Genomic DNA, 25282 nt, shown 5'->3' on the forward strand with positions numbered 1-25282 from the left:
AATCAGCAGTGTTTGCCTGAAGTCACCTCATCTCTTTGGATTTATAGTCTGTGTAACTTGCATATCCTAACTTAAAACTGTATCCTCATGCTCTAAGCCTAAAGCATCTGAAAGAAAGGAGCTAGTTTTACTTACAATATTTTATCTAGATACTATATCATGATAGTTATGGTTCCATGGACTTCCAACTGCTCTATACCTTCCATACACATGCCTCTATATTTATAGAGCAAATTTATTACAGTTATTACAGAGCTTTAAATGCAACCATGGTCAATTCAGGAAACAGATTTATTTACTCATATTCATTGGGGGGAAATCTACATTGAAAACATTGATGACAGCACACCAGCTATGCTTGTACTTGGATTGTTATACTAAGGTCCACTCACCAGAATTCACTGTGAAACAATGGGAAATCAGAAAATTACTTGAATACAAATCTTGGTCCCTGTGGGGTCTCAGCAGTCATAAAAAGAAAGCTTTATTTAAGATTGGAGTTGCTAATACTGAAAGTCATTGATCTGAGTTTGGACTTAACTGTTCACTTAAAGCTTGAAGGTGTAAAGTCTTCAGTGTGAGTTCCGGTATTTTGTTTCTGCCAAATGAGAACCAGAAAGCAAACTGACAGTGACTATATTTTCTATTGGAGAGCCTTTTTTTTTTTTTTAATTTTCCCTCCTAAACACAGGTCCTATTTGGGGGTTTGTATTATGTATACAAACAAGAACACAATTTTGGAAGTTGAATCTTGATTTCTTAGTTAAACAAGTGTAGAGTTATTCATTCATTGGATGATTTTCATTATGGAATGTAAATAAGAAAGAAATATTAAATAGGTTAAAGTTATTTTTATAGGACAATAATGTTTCATAAGCTAACATAAAATCAAGCTGCTACATTTTTATATGTTTTCTATCCAGCAGTTTATCTTTTCAACTGCCCTGAGTAAATTCTAAATACCGCTTAGCAAAGATCCCTTAGAATTTAAATATAACTCAGTGAAGCTACTCAAAAATGATAGAACAATCCTTTCTGATAGGTAATCTTAATTAGAAGGTAGCAATCTCTCATTGGTAAAATATTATCTGTGTATGTTAAGTCTATACTTCATATAAATGGGTTGCCCTAGGAGTTCTAACTCTGGTTTTATTGTTATGTATCTGAGTCTATATGGTTTTCTTTTTAGTCAAAAAGGTAGAATTTTAAATAGTAAACTATTTTGTATACTGGAGACTTGGAGTATTAACTTTTAGAAAAAGTGTCCATTGTTCCCTTGTGAAACTGAGGTTTTTTTTTTTTTTTTTTTTTTGCACCTCCCAGAATCCCAGTTTCTGTAAAGAGGCCTGTATTTCAAATTTGTTGTTCTAATTTGTTCAGCGAAATGCATTTCAAAGTTATAGAAATATGTAAAATTTGTGCTTGTGGAAGTCGCTGCTGATTTTCCCTAACACAATCCTGGTTATCCTCAGCCTACTGCATGCCCCGTTCATGAAATGGCATTTTGTTGGGATGATGTAGCATACATAACACAGGCTCTGAAGCCCGTTTTTAGCTTCCCTTATACTTATATTAATTTATAATATACATTGACTGATAGCTTTACAAAACAAATGACTGATCTGGCCTTATAAAAACGACTCTTTACAGTAAGTGGAAAAGGGTTATCACAGTTTTGGTAACTTGCATGAGTTCATATTAAAAACAAGAACGAAAACAAAAGACCTTTCACGCGTTCCCTCTGACTCGAGAACTGACTCTTTCTAGGGCACCATCAGTTGTATGCTCTGAAGCAATAGACCCCGTACAGCTTATGCTTTTTATCCGGGAAGCCCACAAAGCGCACTGCAGCCTCAGTAGGACTGCAGCGCCTTCTTGGCCGAGAAATAGGGTAGCGGACGCTGCCATCGGCCAGCCAGCCAGCATCACAGCGGTCGTAGCCCAGAAGCTTCCAGGCAGCAAATATCTGGCCCACTTTTGCAATCTGAGCACCGTCATTGAGACAAGCTTGCACCGCCTCGTCGTAAGTGAGCTTGGTGGGGTGGATCAGGTAGTAAAATCGGCCTGCAGAGAGAAGGAGAGAGAGAGTCAGCCAGCCTGTGACAGAACCACAGAGAAGGAAGGAGCCAAGGCCAAGTGCTTCTCAATGACAGGAGATGCAGAGGAACGTCGGAAATTCGGAGAACATAGCATTGCCATCTAAATGTCAAAGCATTGCCATCTAATGTCATATTAATAGGTCACTCTAGATTAAATAAATTCACTTCCCCCTTGCTTCTTGGCGTGTGCGCCCACATGCCCTTGTACAGCATTAAAAAGAAAAGTCCAATGGCAGATGCAGTTTCTGTTAGCTAATTAGAGACTAAAAGAGCCCTTCTGTAGTTCTCGGGAAGACAGAATACCACGCTGAAAGAAGGCCTATTTAAATTCTACTTGTTGCAAGACTGAACCCTAGTACAAGTTTCTAGAGAGGCAAAATTTGAATGTGAAAGGATCAAAAAGCATTCCTGACATAAAAGTCCATTTAAGAAAATCAAAAGCCCTCAAGTTCTTTTCATTACAGGTATCAATAAGACCTTATTCTCAACCAAAGCCTACAGCATAAAAATGCATCAAACCCAGGAAGTCATTCGCCATCAATGATACTCTCACTGAATGCAAACTCGGCCGGCACTCCCTTTCTAGCCCCGGGGTTTGTTGATGTTTTAAAACTTCCATCATTTGAAGCCTGACATCATGCTGCTTCTTCATTGCATAGGGACACTGTTACTTTCAACCACTTACTGCAGTATTAGTTACTAAGATCCCATTAGCATGATGAAATATGATAACATATACAAAATGTATCCTCAATTGACTAAAGTGGCACACACTGAATATTCTCTCATTCATGTTAGTTTCAGTATAATATCATATTTTCTTATCAGACACATCTTGTAGTGTAATGTCCACTGGCCTTCATTTAGCATGATGCTCGTGTGTGTGCGCGTGCGTGCGTGTGTGTGTGTGTGTGTGTGTGTGTGTGTGTGTGTGTGTACGTGCATGTGCTCACTTGTTTATGGTTTTGATTGCATGCATGTGGCAGCTAAAGGCACAACCCTGGTGTCATACTCAGAAATGCTGTTTACATCTTTTGATATGGGGCCTCTCATTAAACTAGCCTAGCTGTCCAATGAGTCCCAAGGATCCCCTTGTTTCTGATTCACCATTGCTGGAGTTATAAGTGCACCCCCGTACATCTGGCATTTTAGTGTGAGTTCTCAGGACTAAACACAGTTCTTTCTGTTTAGGAGGCAAGTACTTCACAACTGAGATGTCTCCCCATTCCTAAACAGGCGGTCAAAGGCTAAACTAATGCTTACCAGTTCTTTCTACCCTAAGCTAATGAGATCTGGAGTAAGCGGGGAAGCCACAGCAACCTTCATTAACTAGAGAGTTCAGTCTGCCAGCTACACAAATCAGTAAACCACAGTACGTCAGTTCAAGTCTGACCTCTACATGTTTGGAATGCAGTTTGCCTAGGACACACATCCATCTGTTCAACACTGTGCATGGCTTCAGTACTGCCATGGCTAGAGCCACAACATTCAAAACTCTGTTGTGCAACGGTGACCATGTGGTCAGCAAAGTAAAATGGCTTCCCATCTGTTTTCTTTCTTTGTTTCTTTTTTTTTTTTCTTTCTTTTTTTTTTTTTAACAGAGATAGCATAGTGACCACCCATTCCTTTTTGCTTCCCCCTGAATCTGTTTCCAGGGACCCTAAGTATAAAACTTTGGGCTCAAATCTTGATTCACAGGCATGTGACTTGTGCATTTGTTCTGGCTAAATAGAAGGTCTTATGTTTGTTTTAATGCTCTGTAGTCTTAAAACGCTTTTGGTGTTTTTTGGTTTTACCGTTGTTTCTTTGAGACAGTGTCACTAAATAGCTCAGGCTAGCCTTGAACTTACGATCCTCCTGCCTCAGCCTACCAAATAATAGGATTACAGGCTTGTGCTATTATTAATAAATTTTGAACAAAGGCTCCTACATTCTCATTTTGTGATAGGGCTCGAAGACGATGTTCGGGACAGCGCATCCAAAGGGCTGGGAGTGGGAAGAATGCAAATGTCAGTCATTATGCCGTGGAACCTTCCCCCACCTTTCTCTTGCGATGCTGACAGGGCTTTCTTTGTCTCACTCAGTTCCTCCTTTGGCCTGAACTTTGCTGATCGTAATATTGTGACTGGGCAAGGGAGGGCATGTATGGCAGGGAAGCTCCTTCCTTCAGCACAGAGTAATGGGTACACAGATAGCATCCTGAGGCAATGTGAAATGTGTACCACATGACAGCTTCAAGTGCTTCATAAAAACAGGATGGTTAAAGTGTAGGAGGACCAGAGGTAGGCCGTTTTTTTGTTTGATTTATGTAGGCAGTTAAAAAAATGATGACATTCAAGATTCAAGAACGTTTTATCTATCCTTTTAAAATATAGTAATACCTTAAATGGTTGGTTTTTATTATTGTTGTTTTGTTTTGTTGTTCGAAGTTATCACCCAAATCCAAACAGTGTTTTAAGACAACTTGTTCTCTGGAATAGAAAGGAAGGCAGTGTAGCTATCATCTCATCTTACCATTGAAGTTGGATGTAAAACAGAAAACATCGTATCTGCTTTTATCTTTGTCCCAAAACCCGTAGTTCCTGACACCAGGCACTGTGTTCTGGCCCCCACAGGGCTCGCGGGGTTTGGTGATAGGGTACTGCACAGATCCGTCACTGAGCCAACCAGCATTGCACCAATCCAGTCCACCCCGCCAGGCATCATACAGCTGGTCGAAGGACGCAATCACAGCATCCTGGTCCAAACAAGCCTGCCGCGCCTCGTGGAAGTTGAGATTGTAGCGTCCCAGCCGTGGAAAGTAAGGGAACACGACACCTGTCCAAAGAAGAGAAGGGAAAGGTCGTCAGTGATAGGATCCTGAGCACATCCATGTACAGACGAGTGTGGGGGGAAAGCGGGGTTTCCCGATGAGCTGGGTTTGGGTCAGGTTTCAGTGGTCTCTCACAGTGGTCCCTTTCCACGGCACACACTTTGTCCCAAGCATCGCACAATTTGCTATTTGTTACTTGGATTGATAACTTCAGTGACTTGCTTCCACTGCCAAGAGCTCAACTTACGCTCAAAATTTCTCCCTTCTGACAGAGAGGCAGCCATGGGTTACAGTGTCTAAACAGTGTCTTGAAAACATGTCTCCGCTGCTGGTTACAAACCCTAGCACAGACACTGTGGAACTTCTCTGGGAAGGAAAAACTCAGTGGTAATAGTACAGGTGGTGGGGGGATGTAGTGCTTGAGCACATGGTATTTTTTAAGAATTCACAGTGTTTTTCAGTCATTACTGTTTTGGAGTTAGCAAGTAGTTTCATATAATCTTCAACACATAGAGACATATGTTGAATGCTTCAAATATGAGTGAATATCTGCTTTTACATGTGCTCCTAAAACCATCCAAGTAAGTGACTGTCTCCTTGGGATTATTATTTGGAGAAACTTGAAGTTCATATCTAACAAAAGCCTCACTAGTCTTATTTCATATAATAAAGTAATTCTGTGCTAGTGAGGCATACCTCATGTGAAATATTATAACTCTTGGTTTCAACTTTCAATACATTCCTTAACTGTTGTTCCCTGCCCTTGAAACAGCGCTAAAATAAGGGCTTTTACTTAAAACATTTCCGGTATTATTTATTTAAAGGCCAGGCAAGCAAAGTTGATTGAGAAATAAAGGCCCATCTCCCTGCAACAGAGAGGTGCTGCATGGAAGGGACCTGAAAATGGGTTCCAGTTTTGGCTTCTCTATTTATATGTCATATCACAAACTAAAACTGAGGTTTTGAAAATGCTTTCAATATAAATGGATGAAAAAAATTGCTTCCTTAAACTTATGCTATATGCGCCGGGCGGTGGTGGCACACGCCTTTAATCCCAACACTCGGGAGGCAGAGCCAGGCGGATATCTGTGAGTTTGAGGCCAGCCTGGGCTACCAAGTGAGTTCCAGGAAAGGTGCAAAGCTACACAGAGAAACCCTGTTTCGAAAAACCAAAAAAAAAACCAAAAAACCCCCAAAACTTATGCTATGCAAGATGAGTACAGAGCAAACATCCATTAACTGGTTAGTTCTGAAGAGTCAAGTATTTCAGTGAACAATCCCTTAGTAAATGCAAAGAGCATCGATTGGTATTTGACTGTGTCTCAAAAGTATTTCTTTTTGTCAAATAATTATTGGGGTGGAGGGTTGAGCTGTCTCACATCCCACATAGTTTTTTTTTAAAGGATGGATTCCCAAGATAAGTATCCAGAATTGTGTCATTTACTGCATATTAAGGAAGACATTTGTCAAAGTGTCTACCCCATAGTTAATAAAAGATAACCCAGAGCAAGCATTCTTAGAAATATTATTCCAACTACTTAGTATCTTAGCACATGGAATGCAGGCACTTTGTCCCACTGGCCCACTAACTGTATGGGCATTAAGTTGCATGCTACAAAACTGCACATTCTATTCAAGATGATGCACAGTTCCCTAACAACCAATCATGGCCAGTGTGTTCTTTTCTAAATTATCCTGGACGTTTCTACAAGAGGATTCTGAGGCTTTAAACCAAGTCTCGTCCCTTGTCCCTCTAGACCAGTCCAGCTGGCCCAGGTCACCACAGGCGAGGATCCAAGAAGGCTTTCTGATCTCACTCTGCCTTCTCAGGTTCTTGGCTGAGGGATTCATCAGCTGGATCAGAGCCAACAGAAGAAGGAAAACCTTTGACTCCTGCTGCGGTAAGGGGGAAGAAGAGCCTGGAGATGGTTCTAAGGATGCTCTGCCCCCACCCAGCTGGGACAACTGTGTACCCCAGAACCGAAGTGTTACAATGTACCCCATGTCATTTGTTCTCTTTACTTGGCAATCCCAGATGTGTCCCCAAGAAGGGAAATAATCTATAGTGCAATGATTCTCTTGGTAGCTGGAACTCAAGCGGCAAAAAACCTCCCAACATCTTTATCTGGAGATAGAAACTATTTGTACCTTTTCTTTTCCAAATGGTTCATGATGGAAACAGTGGAAAATGTAGGATACTTGAATTTGTAATAACTTTAAAGACCCAGAAAATCGTTCAGATTTAAACTCACTATCATTTGTCATGTGTCATGGTGCTTCTAATGGGCAGTAAAAAAGTTTCCATGAGTCCTAGATTATCTGCAATATGACGGATTCAGTTCCAAATCCAGTATACTTTATTTATATTTAAGTTGCTTTCTATTTTAACATAATGTCATACAATCTTTTTATAAAGTCACATGCCTTTTATTACCATTTTATTATTTTCTGTAAAAATTTAATTATTAACTTTGTTTTAAAAAAAGTTAAAGGTATAAAGCATCCCGTACCAGGATTAACTAGACCCACAGTCTATACATCTCATTAACAGTCTGTCCATCTCACCGAACTTCTTTAGAGTTAGAATATGTGTTCTGAAGCCATGGAGCTTCACGTTGGATTTTATGAGAGAGATGAAACCAGTGAATCTCTATATGCTGATGGACCCTTGTGGGATTCAGGAGGGCCAGTGTTCAGTGTTAGCATTTTCAAAAGCCACAAATGCGTCCTAGGAGGGGATAAAAGCTTCTAGCAAACACAGATCCATGATTCTGTGAGGGAAACCATCCTACCAATGCAGTAATTTTCAGTCTTTGGTGTAGAACAAGGGTGAAACTCATGAAAATAAGGCGCCTTGAACTGTATAAGAAACTCTCAGCACAGACCTTTGCCTAGAGTGATGACCGCAAAGGGAGATGAAGGTAAGGACACATTCTCTTGTGTAGCCTTGTCCACGTGTTGACCTTTGAACCTACTGAGTGTAATATATTCAAAAAATAGAAATCCTCCCAAAATGCCTCTACTATTTGATATTTGGTGTCTAAAAGACCCTGGGCCATTAAAAGAATTACTTCATTGCAAGAATATTTAAGTAAACCCAGAGGTTACTTTTTCTGCTAAAGTAACTTTTATAGCCATTTTGCAGAATACAATTACATGTATTGTACTGCAGATGTCCTTTACAAATCTTACCATTAGCTTGAAATGGAGATAATTTTAGAAGCAAATAAAAAAGAATCTAATTTGAATTTCTCAATAACTAAAAAATGGCTTTTAAGTTTTGAATGGCATAAGGCTATTTCCAAAAATTATTAATTCAGTTTCATTGCACATTTCTCCTTGTAAATAGCTTCAATTTTGCATAGAAGTATTGTGCATACATCTCAAACATGAAAGCTGAAATTAATTGCAGACTGCCGAACACAAAAGAATAAAAATTTGCTAGGCATAGACTTTTGGGTCCTCACATTACTATGGGAACCACCACATGCTATCCTTAAAACAAAGGGGTAGTGGCTAATTATTTATAACTTTACAGTTTGACATGCCTCATGAATACCTACCTTGCAACTCTAATGCTACCACAGCGGTATCATCTTCTAGACCTTCAATCACCTCACACTTGTATCTTCCGTAGTCCTCCAGGGTGAGATCTGTGATTACCAGGGAGGCGTCATTGTCTCCGCCTCCCCTCAGAAACACTCGGCCCTGATATCCGCCGTAGGTCTTCTTGTGGTAGCCCATGGAAACGAAGACATCTACCTCCCTGAGGTAATCTGAAGTTAGCTTGGTCCACTTAATGCGGATTTTGTGGATGCCTGAGCCAAATGCTGTAGGGTCTCGGTAAAATTTACACGGCAGTGTCACATTGCCACCTCGGTGTGAGAAGACTTTGGCTTGCTCTGCTTCCACGAGGAGACGGGGCCCATTTTCCGCTATAACAGCAAAAACAACAAAAAAGCAGGATGGAGAGGCAGAAAATAATTTCATGTGCTTTTAGACTTTTTATATGATAAAAAGGGCTATCTGACAGAAAATATACCATTCTCTGTGATTAGACAGGAGGTGTCTGTAAGCTACTACAAAGCTGGGGATGATATGCACAACCATCATTATAAATTATGGGATTCAAACAATATTAACGGTTTAATGCTTTTATAGTAAATTCTAAATATTGTTTTAATTCCACTTTTCTTTATTTAAAAACCAGGAAAGTAGATGCAAAGTCAAGGGAAGTGACAGATAGTTCCCTGGCCATCAGAATGAACCTCAAATCTTTCAAGGCTAAGTAAGTCCAGCTAGATTTTCTAGTGCAGCGAGTCTGAAATACACTGGGAGAAAAACTTTGAAGAGACACAGTTCACTTGCATCTTGTCATCAAGGTCACATGCAAGTACTTTTGCAATTATGTTTTCCATTTATGTGCACATCTGTACCATGCTGCTCTAAAGCACTTCAAGCCACATTTATACATCCCGTTTCAGCTGAGGCTGGGCATCAGAAGGGTAGTATTAATGCTTAATGCTTAACTCCAGTAAGTTTTGAGATACATTCTTCAAAATGCAGAAGTTTCAAATCTGCTGAAAATTATACTTATTTTCTAACACCAAGTAACTATTTCAGTCTTTGTTTCCTTTGGCTGCCTCCCTCCCTCTCTCTCTCTCTCTCTCTCTCTCTCTCTCTCTCCCTCTCTCTCCCTCTCTCTCTCTCTCTCTCTCTCCCTCTCTCTCCCTCTCTCTAGCCTTGTTTTATACTTAACCACTTCCATCTTTATTGTTCTTGCCCTGTGGTTTCCTGCCTTAACCTTCCAAGGACTTCCTGGCTTTCTAAAGAGCACCACAATAATATAAGTTGCCAAGTCAGCAGGGCCTTCACTTTTAGAAAGCCAGATGTTATTTTCAGATCTTGGCTTTCCCTGGGGTTCCCTGGTTAGCACTTTATGTTTTCGACCTTGGCACATTCTATTGAGGATTCTTGAGATATGAAAAGGGGAAGGTGTAAGAACTCTAGGACAAACATACCTCTTGCCTACACACAGTTTCCAAACTATAAAACCTTCCTTTTTTTATAGCTTGGCAGTCAGTCCTTGCACCCTTAGGACAATTGCTACTGAACAATCCTTGGCCATGAATCTTTTAAGATGTACAAATCACAAGACGTACAAGTCACCTGGAAGAGTAACCACTTACCTTGAGACAGAGCTCAAAACTTAATAACACACATACAATAGGTTCTGATTCAACATAAAAATATATAAAATCAGGTAGTCTGATGTTATTGTGATCAGAATTGATATTCAAAATTTAGCATATCATTGCATTTATGATATGAGTCCCAATCCTCAAAAACTGAAAGTGTAACAAGTCATCAATGTTCTCACTTTCAATAGATAATGCCAGCTGACAATAATGACTTCGAGAGTAGTTAGTTAAAATGAGTCACAAACACAGTTCACTAAACATTTGTATATATTCCAATCATTATCTCATTTAGCACAAGAGAATCTGAAGAGAAAAGAGACAAATCTCCTTTCTACTCTACCCCACATATACATATACATATACATATACATATACATATACATATACACATACATACCCCCATTCAATATTCCAGGTCTATATCTAAATTCTATTTAAAGATCTCTGGCTATCTTTCTCAGGGGAGGAAAAGATGCTCTGACTAACCATGCTCACCAATGACCATAGGGGACATTGATGGCTAGTGTTTGAGGGACACACTTGGACTTTATGGCATGCTAGGCTTTGAGTATAAATAAAAACACTGCATATTTTTGCAAGAGGCCTCAGTTCTATGATTTGTTCAAGTTGTTCAATTTAAAGTTAAAACCAATACTCATCATGCAAAGATAAAGGGCACAGGAGTACCTAGGAACAGGGCTTTTCATGTGATAGAGACCCTGGTCTAGTCTCACTGTGTCAATGTATAACCTTTTTATTTGGGCTAGCTGTGTACTCCTTAAGCTCCTTGCCTTAAAGATGAATTAGGAATAGTAAAGCTATCATACAGTAGACAAGCTTACACATACGAAACCCTTAGAACACTGTCAGAATATAGCACGTGGCATTAACTGCTGGGTTTCTGTTGCACAGCTTTTACTCAATATATCTTAGAATACTAGGACACTGCCTAGTGCCAAGCAAAAATTTCACACTTGTAGATATTCAGTATCAACTACTTGTAATGTTTTTGAGCCAAGCAGGTAAAAGACTAAATAATATATCAAAGTCAACCTGTTTTTCAAGAGGACTTGGGAATTTGAGGGTTTGGTGCAATTGTAATATGTTTCAGGATGAATCCAAGGTCTTGTTTCATAAATTACAGAGCAAAGAACGAAACTCTTGCACAAAGGACTGTGACTTCTATGTTTTCTGTCTTTACTGTTAACACTGCTTCTGTAGTACTTCATGTGGGTAGAGGCTGACTTGTGTATTTCAGGCTTTAACATTCCTCCTAGGCTGTATGGAAGTCTAGGGTTCTTATTTCTTTCCATGGAAGTGGTGAATTTCCTGAGATTCCAATAACTCTAAGAAGGATGCCTAGCACATTTAGTGATGAACGGTCCTGAGTGTTCACTAACCCAAATCCCAGCACGGCCCTGACAATGGCTTTGGTTTGCATATCAGAAGACATATACTACAGATTATAAAGCCCTAAACACGGCTGGAGAGAGGGGTCTACTACCAAACAAGAAGATATGGAAGAATGAAACCTGGCTAGCAAGTCAGAAGCTTTCAAAGTTCTGTCAGAGTCGCTATAGATCAGCTCCTCCCTGTCTACTTTAGAAGAACACCTAAGTTAATCTTGTGACCAGGCTCTGTCACACAGGCTCTCATGAGGTTTAAATTATTTTGTTTGTTTGTTTATTTTTCCAGACAGTGTTTCTTTATGTAGACTTGGCTGTCCTGGAATTCACTCTATAGACCAGGGTGACCTCGAACTCAGAAATCCACCTGCTTCTGCCTCCCGAGTGCTGGGATTAAAGGGGGGTGCCTCCACCACTTGACACTGATCATGAGGTTTTAAATCATAGCTTAGACTGATCTATTCATGCATCAATCAAAGCCCTTTGAGTGACAGGGCAGAGGTCTCACAGCAATAAGGAAGCAAAGTATAAAATTCAACCTTGATCTTCAGAATCAGTACTTCTTGTTTTTCTTCTTAACAAAATGAAAGAATAACCAAAACAAAGCTGCATATGTGTGCTTATTTTGTTCCTATCTTCACTCTGGAGTCACGCAAACTCTTAAGTAAACTGAAGACCTTGTCCTTAGATGAGGCTGTTTACTCAGAACATAAAGGTAATTTGGGAAATTAAAGATGCTCAGTGGGGGAGAAGCTTTTGTGGAGAGCGTCTCGTAAGTATGAAATTACTTGTTTCTAATAGAGATGGTGAGTGAAGGTGCCTTGAGAGACTTGATGCCCTTCCAAGCACACAGCTTACTCCAGGGGAAACAGCAGGGCATGGCGAGAACGCCAACTGGGGATGCACTGGACCGCTGGGTCCCTGTTATTATTTTACAGACCGCTGTGAAATCTAGAGGGTCAACTCTGCTGCACCAAATGAAAGCAGTGTGATCTTTGTATCCACTATGTACTTTAGATGAAATCTTTAAACAACAGGTCAAAGTGATTGTAGAAAAAATAGTTGAAAGATAGCTTTGAAACTATTGTTCTTAGTCCTATTAGAAGTGTAATTGTTTTGAAGTTCATGTTCAGAGAAACCCAGATAACAAAAAAGGAGAAAAGACTGTGAGTCCAAGATTGTCCCTCTGAGAGAGTCGTGCAAGATGACAAGTCTTGTTAGGTGACTTTCTCCCATGGTGTGTAGGAAATACCAGTGTCCAGAATATTAGATTTCTTAGACCAATTGAAAAAAATGTGGTCACTTATTTAAGATAGTCAAATATGGGAATTAAAAATACACCTACACGATCCACAGCGAAGCACTGGCCCAGCTCCAGGAGGCCAGTCAAAGAGAGGGAGGAGGGATTATACGAGCAAGGGGGTTAGGTCAAGGTCATGACAGGGAAACCCACAGAGACAGATGACCTGAGCTCCTGAGAGCTCACGGACTCTGGGCTGACAGCCAGGGAACCTACATGGGCCTTACCTAAGCCCTCTGCATGTGGGTGACAGTTGTGTAGCTTAGTCTGTTTGTGGGGCCCCTAGCAGTGGGACTGTAGCAGGAATCTTAAAGATTTTTTATTAATAAAACAAACCCAGAGCCAAGTATTGGGGTGCACACTGGAAGATCAGAGAACCAGAACAATCCACAGCCACCTTACCTCACGGGATCCTCAGCTGGTCTTGTTTCCTCCGACTGGAGGCCTCTGAGTCCTCATCCAGAATGGGTCTCAGCTGAACTGCTGCTAGAAGCCTGAAAGCTTAACCAGCCAAATGCTTAACCAGCCAAAATGCTTCTAGTTTCTGGTCCTCACACCTTATATACCTTTCTGCTTTCTACCACCACTCCCTGGGATTAAAGACTCACTTTCTGGGATTAAAGGCTTGTGTCACCATGCCTGGCTGTTTCCAATGTGGCCTTGAACTCACAGAGATCCAGACGGATTTCTACCTCTGGAATGCTAGGATTAAAGGTGTGAGTGCCACCATTTTCTAGACTTTGTATCTAGTGGCTGTTCTGTCTCTGATCCCAGATAAGTTTATTAGGGTGCACAATATTTTGAGGAACACAGTACCACCACATGGGACAAGGACCTGTCCCTGGTGCATGAGGTGGCTTTTTGGAACCTATTCCCTATGGTCAGATGCCTCGCTCAGCCTTGATGTGGGTGTTGGGGTGGGGGTGGGGGGACCCTGGTCCTGCCTCAACTTGATATGCCATGCTTTGTTGATTCCCATGGAAGACCTGGCCCTTTCTGAGTTGTGGAGGGGGGGTTAGGGTAGGAAGGAGGTTGGGGGAGGGAGCACGAGGAGAGGAGGGAAGGGAAACTGGTTGGTGTAAAAAAGATATACACCTCTGCAGGAAACAGAACAAAACAAAACCTTGGTATCTTTTTTTTTGTGTGTGTGTGTGCTAAGACATATACAGTATATATGACTACAAATACGCACACACTAGTATACATGTATATTCACACATATACATACTTACACGTTTTTTAAGTCACATTCAAGTGTGCGGTGAGGTGCCGCTACCTACTTCCACTGCACTGTGCGGTCATCACTGCTGTCTCTCCCAGAGCCTTTTCCATCACATCAAACAGAAAGCTGATTTCTCTTGTATCCCAAACACACAGACAATGATGAAACTGGAAGCCCTCTGACAAGTCATTTGAAAGGCCCTAACAAAGTTTTTTTCTTTTCGAGACAGGGTTTCTCTATGTAGTTTTGGAGCCTGTCCTGGCTCTCGCTCTGTAGCCCAGGCTGGCCTCGAACTCACAAAGATCCTCCTGGCTCTGCCTCCTGAGTTGGGATTAAAGGGGTGCGCCACCACCGCCCGGCTGAACAAAGTTTTAAAAATTCTTTCTGGAAGAAAAATGTGTGTGTTTGGGAGGTGGGGTGGGTTGTTTGTCTATTTGTGTGCATATGTCCACGTTTTGAAAACTTTGAACTTTGTGTATGTATTTTGTATGCACAATGTTTAACAATGGTATGAAAATAAATTAAAAATTGAGGAATTCTTTAATAAGTAATCAACCTTAAAAAAAAAATAAAACAGACAGAAAACAACCCAAATCCTTGTCTGTGGCACCTCAGGAGAGACATACAAGCGGTCAACAGATGTGATTACGGTGTGTTGTTACAAATAAAGTATTACATTTTTTACAGAAAGCTTGTTGTTCCCTTAACAAAACTGACATCTCCAAGCAAGATTTTAAAGATGCTCCATTTCACTTTCCTTACTCCTTAAAGTAGTGTTTCCAAGGACTCTCATGGTGTCTAGTTTTGAATTATAAATGGAAGAAAGCCCCGATGCTGGAAACAGGGTAATGAAGATCACCCTTCCAGGTCGTGATGGCTGCTGTCTCTCTGCCTTCAGCGACGCTGCCTTCAAATTGTACAAGCTGCAAGATCGTGCCCCTTGCATCATTTCAACTCCTCCCCACACTCTGGTTCTTCCCTAAGAACCACTTCTTTCTCGTTAATCCAGCTAATTATCCAGAGCTATGTTTTTACAGTCTTCTCAGGCAGCAGGTGTTTTTCCTATGAGACCTGCGTTTTCTGGTCTGATATGCTAGGGAGCAAGCATCCTCCTAGGAACTCAACACATCTTCCTCCCTGTCTTCTGACTAAATTGACTGTGATGGGATGTCGTTTGATACTGAGAGACAGTATTGTTTGGGGCAATCCTGATCATGAACATGTGCTATGTTATTGTTATTGCCAACTTCACAGTAAAAAGTAAAGACACATGCCACCACTGTGTTGAATCCTAAATTTAACAACTTATGGCAATATCGAAAACACTTTTGTCAATAAATGTAAGCCTTTCCACTTGAGCAAGGTGTCAAGAGGCCCAAAGGAACTCTATGGAGTCAAATGAATTACATTTTAAAAACCTCAATTCTGAGATGTGCACCTGAATCTGTGTTAAGGTATTGATAAATATTCTGCCTTTTTATTTCCATTTTCTTCATATTTTAGTGTAAGGAAGACATAAAAAGTGGAGATGGTTTATCTCTGTTTTACTAATAGAATTTTTTGGTGGGCTTTTGCCTTTCCCATATTAATTGGTCTTCATTCCTTTCTTTACTAGTAACGGCATTAGTTAAGCATATGGGCTGTGCCTCTTGGAGCATGATGCCTAATCCCTCTGACCCTGAGTTTCCTCATCAGTGCAACAGAGGAAGACAGCATCATCCCAGGGTTCTTAGGAACATTTACTTAAACTCAACACATATGGAGAGCTTTGCTAGTGCCTGACCGACCTGAGTGTCCAGTTAAAGTTACTCATGCTGAGGAGCATTCACTCGGGACGCATGTGTCTGGTGTGTTTACCAGCTGGTCTTCAACTTCACCAAATCCTGCACCTCATCAGTCTCCCCAGAATCTTCTTCTAAGGCGGCGATTCCTAACAGGCTGCGTTTGAGGACCATCAACCTCAAGGAGGCTCTACCCTGCTCTTTTGGTCCACTGGCAATTGACAGTTGATGGAATACGAGGTTTCATTTTCTTCCGTGGTGGAGCCTCTAACAAGTTGTCCTTGCTTATGGTAAATAACCTTCCACTCATGCTCAGGCAGAAAAATTCAAATTAAACTCAGTGAGTCACACACAGAAGGAAGACATGGATGTAGGGGAGGACTTCTCTAGAGGAAAGGTTTCAATGGGAGAAGGAGGATAAGAGGGGCCATAGGGTATGTGAAAATGCCTAAAAAATTATTCTATAAGTGTATGGAATGTCAAACAGTAACTAGGTTCCCCTCCCACCTCACCTTTATCTCTATATAACAGTTTCTCTCTGCTTCTTCCTCAATTTCTTTGCAGGTTTCAATCTTTATTTAGATGTATTCATCATTATTAACCTTACTCCTATTAAAGTCACCATAGCAGCCTAGAGGTACATTTCCAGTAAGGGCCAAGACTAAACTTTTCATAGTGATTTGTTTCCTTTGGAACATGGTTCTAAACAGTTGGAACAACATTGAATGGAATCAAATGTCGACCCTTTTTACCTATTCCTTCATTGAAAAAGTACCTCCCACAAGAGTGGAGAAATGTACATGCTGTCTATCTGGCTCCCATGAGAGTGTGGCACTCAAGAAAGACAGACTACTGGGGTGTGAATCTCAGCTTCAACAGCTGACAAGCAGCTGCCTCAGGCAGGATGCTTACTCTGTGTCAATGTTAGTGAGACTCGCCATCTACATAGTACTGCTGGGGAGGCTTAGATGGGGTGATAGGGTTCACATTTCATCCTTCTTCATGCAGGTAACTGATTGCAAATGTCAACGCTGGTGAACTGGCATTCTGCCATGAAGTCTTACTTGCTTCAGAGCAAGGGATGCTTTTAGTACTTTTGCTAACTTAAGAGTTAAATTTATTTGTATGACCAGTGGATAACAGGTAAAAATTTAGCATTAAATTCTTATTAATATAGACTGAAAAAAAATAAATCAGGATATCATAGAAAGATTATGGAAAACAGAAAAAAAAGTTTAAATTGGGGCAATTCAACAGTGTGTTGAATGGCACTGTTAAGATAAACGGGACGTCTGTTTCTCAATGCTCAGGGCTCATTGCGGCAGAGGGAGGGTAAAGATGTCAAAGAGCCAGAGGCTGTGGATGACTTTAAGGATACACGTTTTCTGAACACAAAAAGGCAGTTGCAGATATGAACTTACAGCATTTGTGACAGCATGCACAAGACCTGTACAGGTTTGGGCCATACAAAATCCCAGCATGGAGAGGGGAGATGGCCATGAGGTCCTACCCCTGGCTAAGGATCTATCAGCAGCTGATAGATGCTAGGAGAGGGAGAGTCAACTTTCTTAAGGATGAGGCCCCTGAGAGGTTGACCACATACAAGTAAAGGCCATGCATCCAGGAGTACATACATGGGCAGCACACACTATATTTGATGGGCCTTAAAAAAAGAGGGAACAAATTTGGGTGAGCAGGGAAGGCGTGGGGGAAGGAATGAATATGATCAGAACACATTGTATGAAATTCTCAAGGAATTAATAAAAATGAGAAGGAGAAATATGCTTCCCAAGAGGTGACTGCCAGGCTTTGTTCCAAAGTTGATAAAGACACTGGAACGAGAGTGTGTGCTGTTTGATATCTTTGATATCTGAGATTATCTACTTAGTTCCTAATTTTTGAAACTCTTCTACTATGTGGCAAAGGAAAAGAACTCAAATCGCTTTGTTTCCATGCAGAACATGTCAGGCAGTTTCTTGGGAGGAAGTAGAAGGTCAAATGATTTATAATTTCCAGAAAGGACACTTAATTTTGTGCACTACAAAGATTAACACCATTGCATAATGTGATAGATATCACAGTAATACAAAAGCACTAAGAAAATTGTTTAGGGAACCTTATTGTTTTGCGAACAACCATGAATTATTAAGCCTTCGATGGGTCAGGTATTGAGTTTAGTGCTGAAAGAAGAGAAAATACAAGTCTGTTGGGAGATGTGCCCACAGATCTCCAGGGACATGAGGAATGTTAAGCTTGGAGGATTGTCTTCTGAAAAGAAAGGATGTAAAACCTATTCTTCCATCCAGAAGGCTGGGAACTGGAAGTGACTAATAGTCTGATGATCTGCATTATCTGTTGGGCCAGGCCACATCAAGCTCTTACAGCCAGGACTGGAGGTGACTAGTAGTCTAAATGACCCTTACATTATCTGCATAGCCAGAGGCTCCCCCAAACTCCCACAACCAGGACCAGTGCTGGCTAATAGCCCAATGACCTCCATGCTATCAGTATGACCAAGATTGACCAGATGCTTCCTTAGGCCACTAAACTAACACAGGTAGCCTATCTTTCCTTTGAGTTGAGTTTCAATGTAATTATGCCTCCTTGTGCCTAGGGGATTGCTTTACACTAGGAAACTTCTTTCCAAATATACTGTGATTAAATATGCTGGCAGTAAACTGTCTGACATCAGACTCCCAAAGTTTGATCCAGTTTGATTAAGTCAAACTTAAAGAAGTTTTCATTGTAACTTCTTAAAAGTTTGTTTCCCTCCCGGCCATGACCCCACCACAAGTCAAAAACAAATGCTTTGGTTGATCAAGGGTTAGAAAAATGACAGGAACAGCTTGGATAGCAGAAGAATATGGTACAAAGGACAATATTCAGTCTGGGAGCATACATCCCATTCTAGTGGGCAGTGGATGAAGGTCTTACCAGCATCATCCTAGGGGATACAGGCAGGGAAGCAGCAAGCCTTTGGTTTTTTTTTTTTACAAAGGCTAGAAAAATAATATTTAATATTAAAGTGTCTACTTATATATAATCCCTTGCTGCTAATTTAGATTTAAAGAGTTTTTTTTCCTACCTTTATATCCAGACAAGTTTGAAACATGATTTCTTGATGTTTGACTTGACTCTGTCTCCCAAGTTCTGGGATTATGAGCATGTGCTACCATGTCAATTTAGAATTAAAAATAATGAGAAACTTCACATGTATTAAAGATCAGGATTCAACCCCTTTGGGAGTGAATAAATGTCTTTTGTATACTGCCTTATCTAAAGGCATCCTCTTGCCTCTGCCTAGGTATTCTTCCTCCACAGGTTATCCTGTCTAGTCCCAGAAACAGTGGTGACCTATATAATCAGTTATAAATATCATATATAGTTAACTCTATAAACTAGCAAATCCACATACCTTCTGGTCATATATTGTGCTGCCAAACAGTTCTCTCTTCTTTTATGGAAGCCATTTTATCAATTTCTGTCAGTCTAGGCCTTGCGTCCATTATCCATTCATTTACTCAATAGAAAACCCATGGGCTATGTTTAAGATACTTCTCTTATTCTCCACATCCATCCTATCAGTAAATTCTGGCATTTCTACATCCACTACTTATGGATGATTTATTTGGCTTACAGCTTACAGTCCATCATCCATGGACGCCAAAGCAAGAACTTAATACAGTAGCTTGAAGCAGAAGCCATCAAATGTTGGTTACTGGCTTGCTCCGTGGCTTATTCAGCTTGCTTTCCTTATACAGCCCAGGATCACTTGCTCAGAAGTAGCGCTGTCCACAATGAGCTGCATCCTCTCTCGTCAATTATTCATGAGGAAAATGTCTTGCAAACAAACTCACAAGCCAATCTGATGGAGGCAATCCTTCATCAGTGGTTCCCTCCTCCCAGGTGACTAGTTTGTCAAGCTCACCAAAAACTAACCAGCACATTCTTAGAGGATTACCTCATGTTTACTCCGGGACCATTCATTGCAGTGTATTGTCCACATGGTCTTTTGTAAGAGGCAGTCATAATAGATTATATCTTTGCTTAAGACTTAACCATTTTTTCATTGGTTAAATGTAAAATGAAACCCTGGATGGCAAAAAATTACGGTAGTCTGGATTTTGTTTACTTTTCCGGTCTCATTTTAAATCATACCTTCTCCACTAGAAACTTTCAACTGCTTTATAAAAACACAGTGAAGGCTTTCTTCCTCACATCCCCATTCTGCTCACATAGTCTACACATCTGACGATAATAAACTGATTCTTGTTCTAACAGGCTTTATACGCAAAGCATTGTGGATTTGGGGTACTTATGTTTCTCAGGATATCTAAACCCCTTTTGAGTGAAGAGTAGAAAAGGTAGGGTGAATTCTTGTTTGACTTACTTTGTTCAACACACATCAGAGGACAGACTTTGAACATAAAGTGATATACTCAGAATATGTACATGTGGTGATTAATAACTGACTATACTATACAAGGAAGCCAAGGAGCCAATGTATGTAAATAAACCAGGCAAAACGGCTACCATTTGTACTGATTACTGGATAATGATTCCTGAGTTTACATGTGTCTAGAGGTACTGTGTGGGAACACAGTTCAAGAATGGAGTCGTGTGAGGGGATTTCTTAGTGCTGGTGAGAAAACTCCAAGAAACCAAGACAAATGTCTTATGACCTCCGTTTCCTCAAGAACACAGAATTGTTTTTGGACTACGCTTTCATGCCCTGCCCAGGTGTGGTGGGTAGGAGTCTTTCGGAAACTCACTGGCTATTGTTGTCTGTTTATATGCCTCTATGGAAAACCATGGTTTTGCTGCACATGGCTTGTCCTCCACATGTGGCTCGCCCTTGTGATTGGACACTTTACTCACGTGACTCCTCTGAACTCTCAGAGTGTAAATTGTCTGATGCTCTGAATCAAGTTGGCTACTGCAGGAGACTTTAGTCCGCCTCATTTATCGGCTCCATTTTCCCAGGTCCCACCACTTCTAGAGTGGTTGAAGTAGTGTTTATAAAGGTATTGCATTTATTTTTTCAGTATTTTTATTTTGGAATAATTTTTCTATAATATATTTTCTTAGATACTATTAGTTTGATTATCCTTGAGTGACTGTTTTAATTGCTTAGAATTTGATAGTGTTTCTATTCCAAATGACTTGATCAAAATAACAGATTTTCACTTTACTTTTAAGTAAAGAGCTGAAACAATAAAGAAATGTAAATATTTTCATTAGGTGGTAAAATAGAAAGTTAGCATGCTGTATAGATTTTAGGCAAGTGCTTTAGTTGAGTCAATACTTGTTCTCATATAGTTTCAATCCAAACAAAAGGGTTACTATTTAATTATCTGGTTTTTTTTGTATTTTCTAATAATTTGATTTCTTTCTTAGATTTTAATTTCCGCACACAGGAAAAGCGCATAAAACACAACGGCTATCCAATGTGAATTTGTTGCCATTGGAAAAAAAGATTTTGTACCTAAAAGTATAAAACTACATGGTTTTAATTGACAGTTAGCAGAGCAATATAAAATAACAGTGTTTGGTACTAATATTAAGCCTAGAAATACTCACAAGCTATATTTTATGGGCTAAAAACGTCAATGAATTTGGATACATAGTTCTAAATGTGCCCCTTTGTGACTAATTACTTTTCTCTCCATGTTCACTTTTATTTCATCTTTGTTTTCTTCTGTATCACTGGTGTTGCACTAGTGGTGGTGTTAGTTTGTTGAGATGATTTAACCTTCAACAGCATGACTGCTGTCTGTGAGAAAGCAGCCCAATGCTTGGCAAACATTTGAATAAATAGATTGCTTGCAAGTAAGGTTGGTATGTGCATATGTATGTGTGTGTGTGTGTGTGTGTGTGTGTGTGTGTGTGTGTATGTGTGTAATCAGTAGTTCTTTGTGTGTGTATGAATGTGTGTGCTATTGTCTATGTGGTTTATTTATGTACGGAAATGCATATATGTGTGGATGCTTGTGTATAGACATATGGAAGACAGAGGTTGACATCAGCTGTCTTCCTTGGTCTCTCCTCCTCCTTATTATTTTTTCATTTGTTATTGTTTGTTTGAGTTTTTTATGTTTTTGAGACAGGGTCTCTCACTGAATCTGGAGCTCATTGACTAGGCTAGTCTGGCTAGTCGATGGGCTCCAGGAATCCATCTGTCTCCGATCCCCGCTTCCCACGGTACTGGGGTTAGGAAAGTGCTTCCACATCCAGCCTTTTATATGGGTACTGGGGAATTCAGAGTCAGGTCCTTGTTCTTGTACAGTGTGCACTTTACCAACTGAGATCTATGCTCTGTGCTTGGAATTTTATTTCCTGCCTATCTTTCCTCCCTTTTTCCTTCATTCCTTCTCTCTCTTCCTTTCTTCCTCTTCATCCCTTCTTCTTTTCATCCCTTCTTGTCAGATTAAACTTCTCTATGGCTATATTCCTATAAGATGCCACCAGAAATGTGCTTAGGTAACTGTGACAGGAAAGACTCAAGGACAAATTAGTCAGATGTCGTTTATATGAATCATCTAAGGAGAATCTGAGGACTATATTTAATATTAATTCAATATAATTTGGTCTTGCTTGGGGAATTTAGATTATAAAACAGAACACTAATGATGAATAAGGGACATAAAATATGTTTTAGTAATAATGTGCATTCTAAACATTTTTCCACCTCTGTGAAATCAAACTGCTTATAGGGAATAATTCAGTAATTTGAGGTTCAGCCAGCCAATTTAATAATTGGAGTACAAATAGTTCATAACATTTTGTGAGAGTTTCAATTCTTTGAATTACTCTGGCTATTACAAATAAATTTTGAATATGAGAAAGGAATCTAGTCCTTCATCAGGATAGCAAAGGCTCTCTCCCTCCCTGGTTCCTTACTGTGCTATGAGGTTTATATTTGTATTCTAAGAGACAACTGAAACTACAACATCCAATTGGACGTGGATTCTCAGAGCTCTGTAACTTGAAACTTCAATGTGAGTGCTGTAAGGACGGGAGAAAAAAACAGAGGGTGGAATAGTAGAGATAGAACAACTTTAGAATAGGTTCACTTTTGAGAATAACCCCACAGTGCTGTGACCTAAGCCACATTTCAGTATTAATATCTACCAGTGAATACAGGCATGGTATCACTTGAAAGCCCTAAGTAACCCTTCCAGGGAAGCCTAGACTTTCTAAGAATATGAATTTACAAATTGAAATGAAGTGGACTCTCAAGGCATTTGGAAGGAATCCAACAGTGTATGAAATCATTTGAATAACTCGGGTAACTTGGGCTAGAGTCTCCTTTAACTAAATTTCAACAGAACACACGGGATTTTGAGGGCTGGGCTACAGGAGTTTTTCTTGCTCAAATAACTTACCCTAACATGAATAAGTTTATAAATGTCATTATATTTTTAAAATAATATTTTTATCCATTGGTTTTCATATAGACTATCTGGACTACATGGTTTATATTATAACTTGAGTAGATCTTGTAAGTTGAAAGCAGAGTTATACAAAGCTACTTTATATTAGATTTAAAGTTGCTATTACTAATGATTCAGTATTACCGTTTGCATTGAGTTGAGTTCTGCCACTAGAAGTTAAAAGAATATTATTCTTCATCTTTAATCTCAGCGTGTAAAACCGTTACAGCCTTTGGGCAGGAGCTTTGGTTCGAATACATACATTAAGGAAACAGCTGAGTCAGTAGTTTGCAGAGGGAAAATTTACGATTATATAATTTCTTTTTATGCTTCCACAGTGAAAAAATAAAGTTGCTGGCAGCAAACAAAACCAAAAAGGATGTGCCTACACTCAGAGACATATTAATTAAAAATTCTATTCTGGACTGCCAAAACATTTACAGGACAGTATTTCTATCAGATTTTCACGATCAAATGACCTTTACAAGTCTTGGTTTTCAACAGCGAACATAGTTCCCCGAGGCTCCACTTTTGACCTTGAAATTACAACTTGCTGTTTCATGTCTTTTAGCAAACTTATAACGTCTCCCGGTGGTTCCCAAACTGAACTTATCTAAAATTAGTAGTAGCATCTATTTAAACTGTAATCTTGTGTAATTCTTACTTTAATTATTTAGCACCCAAGGGCAGGTGAGAGGTTATTGCTCCTTGGACTACCTTTCCTTATTGCATAAGTCTCCCAGCTTTCCTTTTGCAGAATGTCCCTCAACAGAAGCTTAGGCTGACGAAAGAGCTGCATTATACCGCAGCCACTAGCCTTGCTACAGCTCTCTGCCTGAGGATTCAGCTGAGCTCAACAGAAATATGCAGAGCCAGTATATTGGTCCACGGGAACGAGAGCTTCACACAGCAGCTGTAACAGGGTACCTACTATTTCCCAGCCCATGGTTGATTCGGCATTTTCCTTATTGCATTGCTTCCCTCAATCATTAAGCAACTATTGAGACAGAATGACCTTACATCCTAAGTTACTCAGGTTTGCAGCTCTCTCCTGCATATTGCATTTAAATGAACTTCACGCACTCCCCTCTACTTGAAGATACCAACTGCAGGTAAAGTTAACCACACCAACTCACTGCAGCTGGATGTTCTTAAGATGCCCAACTTCGATCGTTCCCAAGGTACAATGTCCCCCTCGCGTATGAGCGAGCATCCACGCACCAGAAGCATGCTTACTAATTAGCCGAAAGGGAAAGAAAAAGTTCGTGCAGCAAGACAGAAATGAACGAACCCCAGGAATCTCAGTGTAAGTACCTGGAAATCCATGTGATGCTCCCTTGAGAAACTTGTGCTTTCTTACCTTGGATGTGAATAACTCTGTCTTGATCCGGAGTGTAGCTGTCTGAAAGGTGATCAGCCCAACAGACCGAAACCAGCACCAGGAGAAGGAGGCTCTTCATCCTTGTAGCTCAGACCCTTCTCCACTGTGAGGATCACATACAAAGAGGCTTGAGAAATTCGGAACCCTTTGGGGTGTTGCACTGCACAAATTATTGCCGCCTTATCATCATAGAATGGGTCTGTAAAAATATTTAACCCAGTCTGTTCAGAAAGTTACTGTAGCAGCCCTGGAGAGCTGACGACCGAGCTTTGAAAAATTTCAGTTCCTCTTAGGCAGCCAGAGTCCAAACAGTGTTTAACTCTGTCTTTGCAGAATTGTAAATGTGGAAATTTCAAACACTGTGCTTTTGGCATGAAGACTTACAAAGAGTTAGAAGGAGCTTTAGTGAGGAGGCAAACAACTCTTAAAACATTAACCCCCTGAGTTTGGAGTGTAAGTTAACAAAAGAGCAATTTGGCACATCTATCTATGAATATTTATCCAGCCAGCCTAATTAGGAACTGAATCTTAGACCAGAGCAAATCAAGGGTATTTGCATGAGCGTTAACATCATCATTCCTTGCACATGTGGCTTCCTGAGCAGGTTAGACTTGCTTGTTCTAAATAGAAAAGAGGATGGCAAGAAA

General features: G+C 40.2%; 1 protein-coding gene across 1 annotated transcript; it reads right to left on the bottom strand.

Annotated features, from left to right (window-relative positions):
- Positions 1–1604: 1604 nt before the first annotated feature.
- On the bottom strand, positions 1605–24723 carry Hapln1 (hyaluronan and proteoglycan link protein 1). Its single transcript, XM_059276640.1, has 4 exons — positions 24615–24723; positions 8475–8846; positions 4614–4916; positions 1605–2064 (listed from the first exon to the last, which is right to left on the bottom strand). Exons 1-4 carry the CDS (start codon positions 24712–24714, stop codon positions 1775–1777), a joined length of 1065 nt encoding a protein of 354 aa, XP_059132623.1. The 5' UTR covers positions 24715–24723; the 3' UTR covers positions 1605–1774.
- Between the last annotated feature and the right edge of the window lie 559 nt (positions 24724–25282).

This window comes from Peromyscus eremicus, chromosome 11 (genome assembly GCF_949786415.1).
Source record: "Peromyscus eremicus chromosome 11, PerEre_H2_v1, whole genome shotgun sequence".
Taxonomy (NCBI): Eukaryota; Metazoa; Chordata; class Mammalia; order Rodentia; family Cricetidae; genus Peromyscus; species Peromyscus eremicus.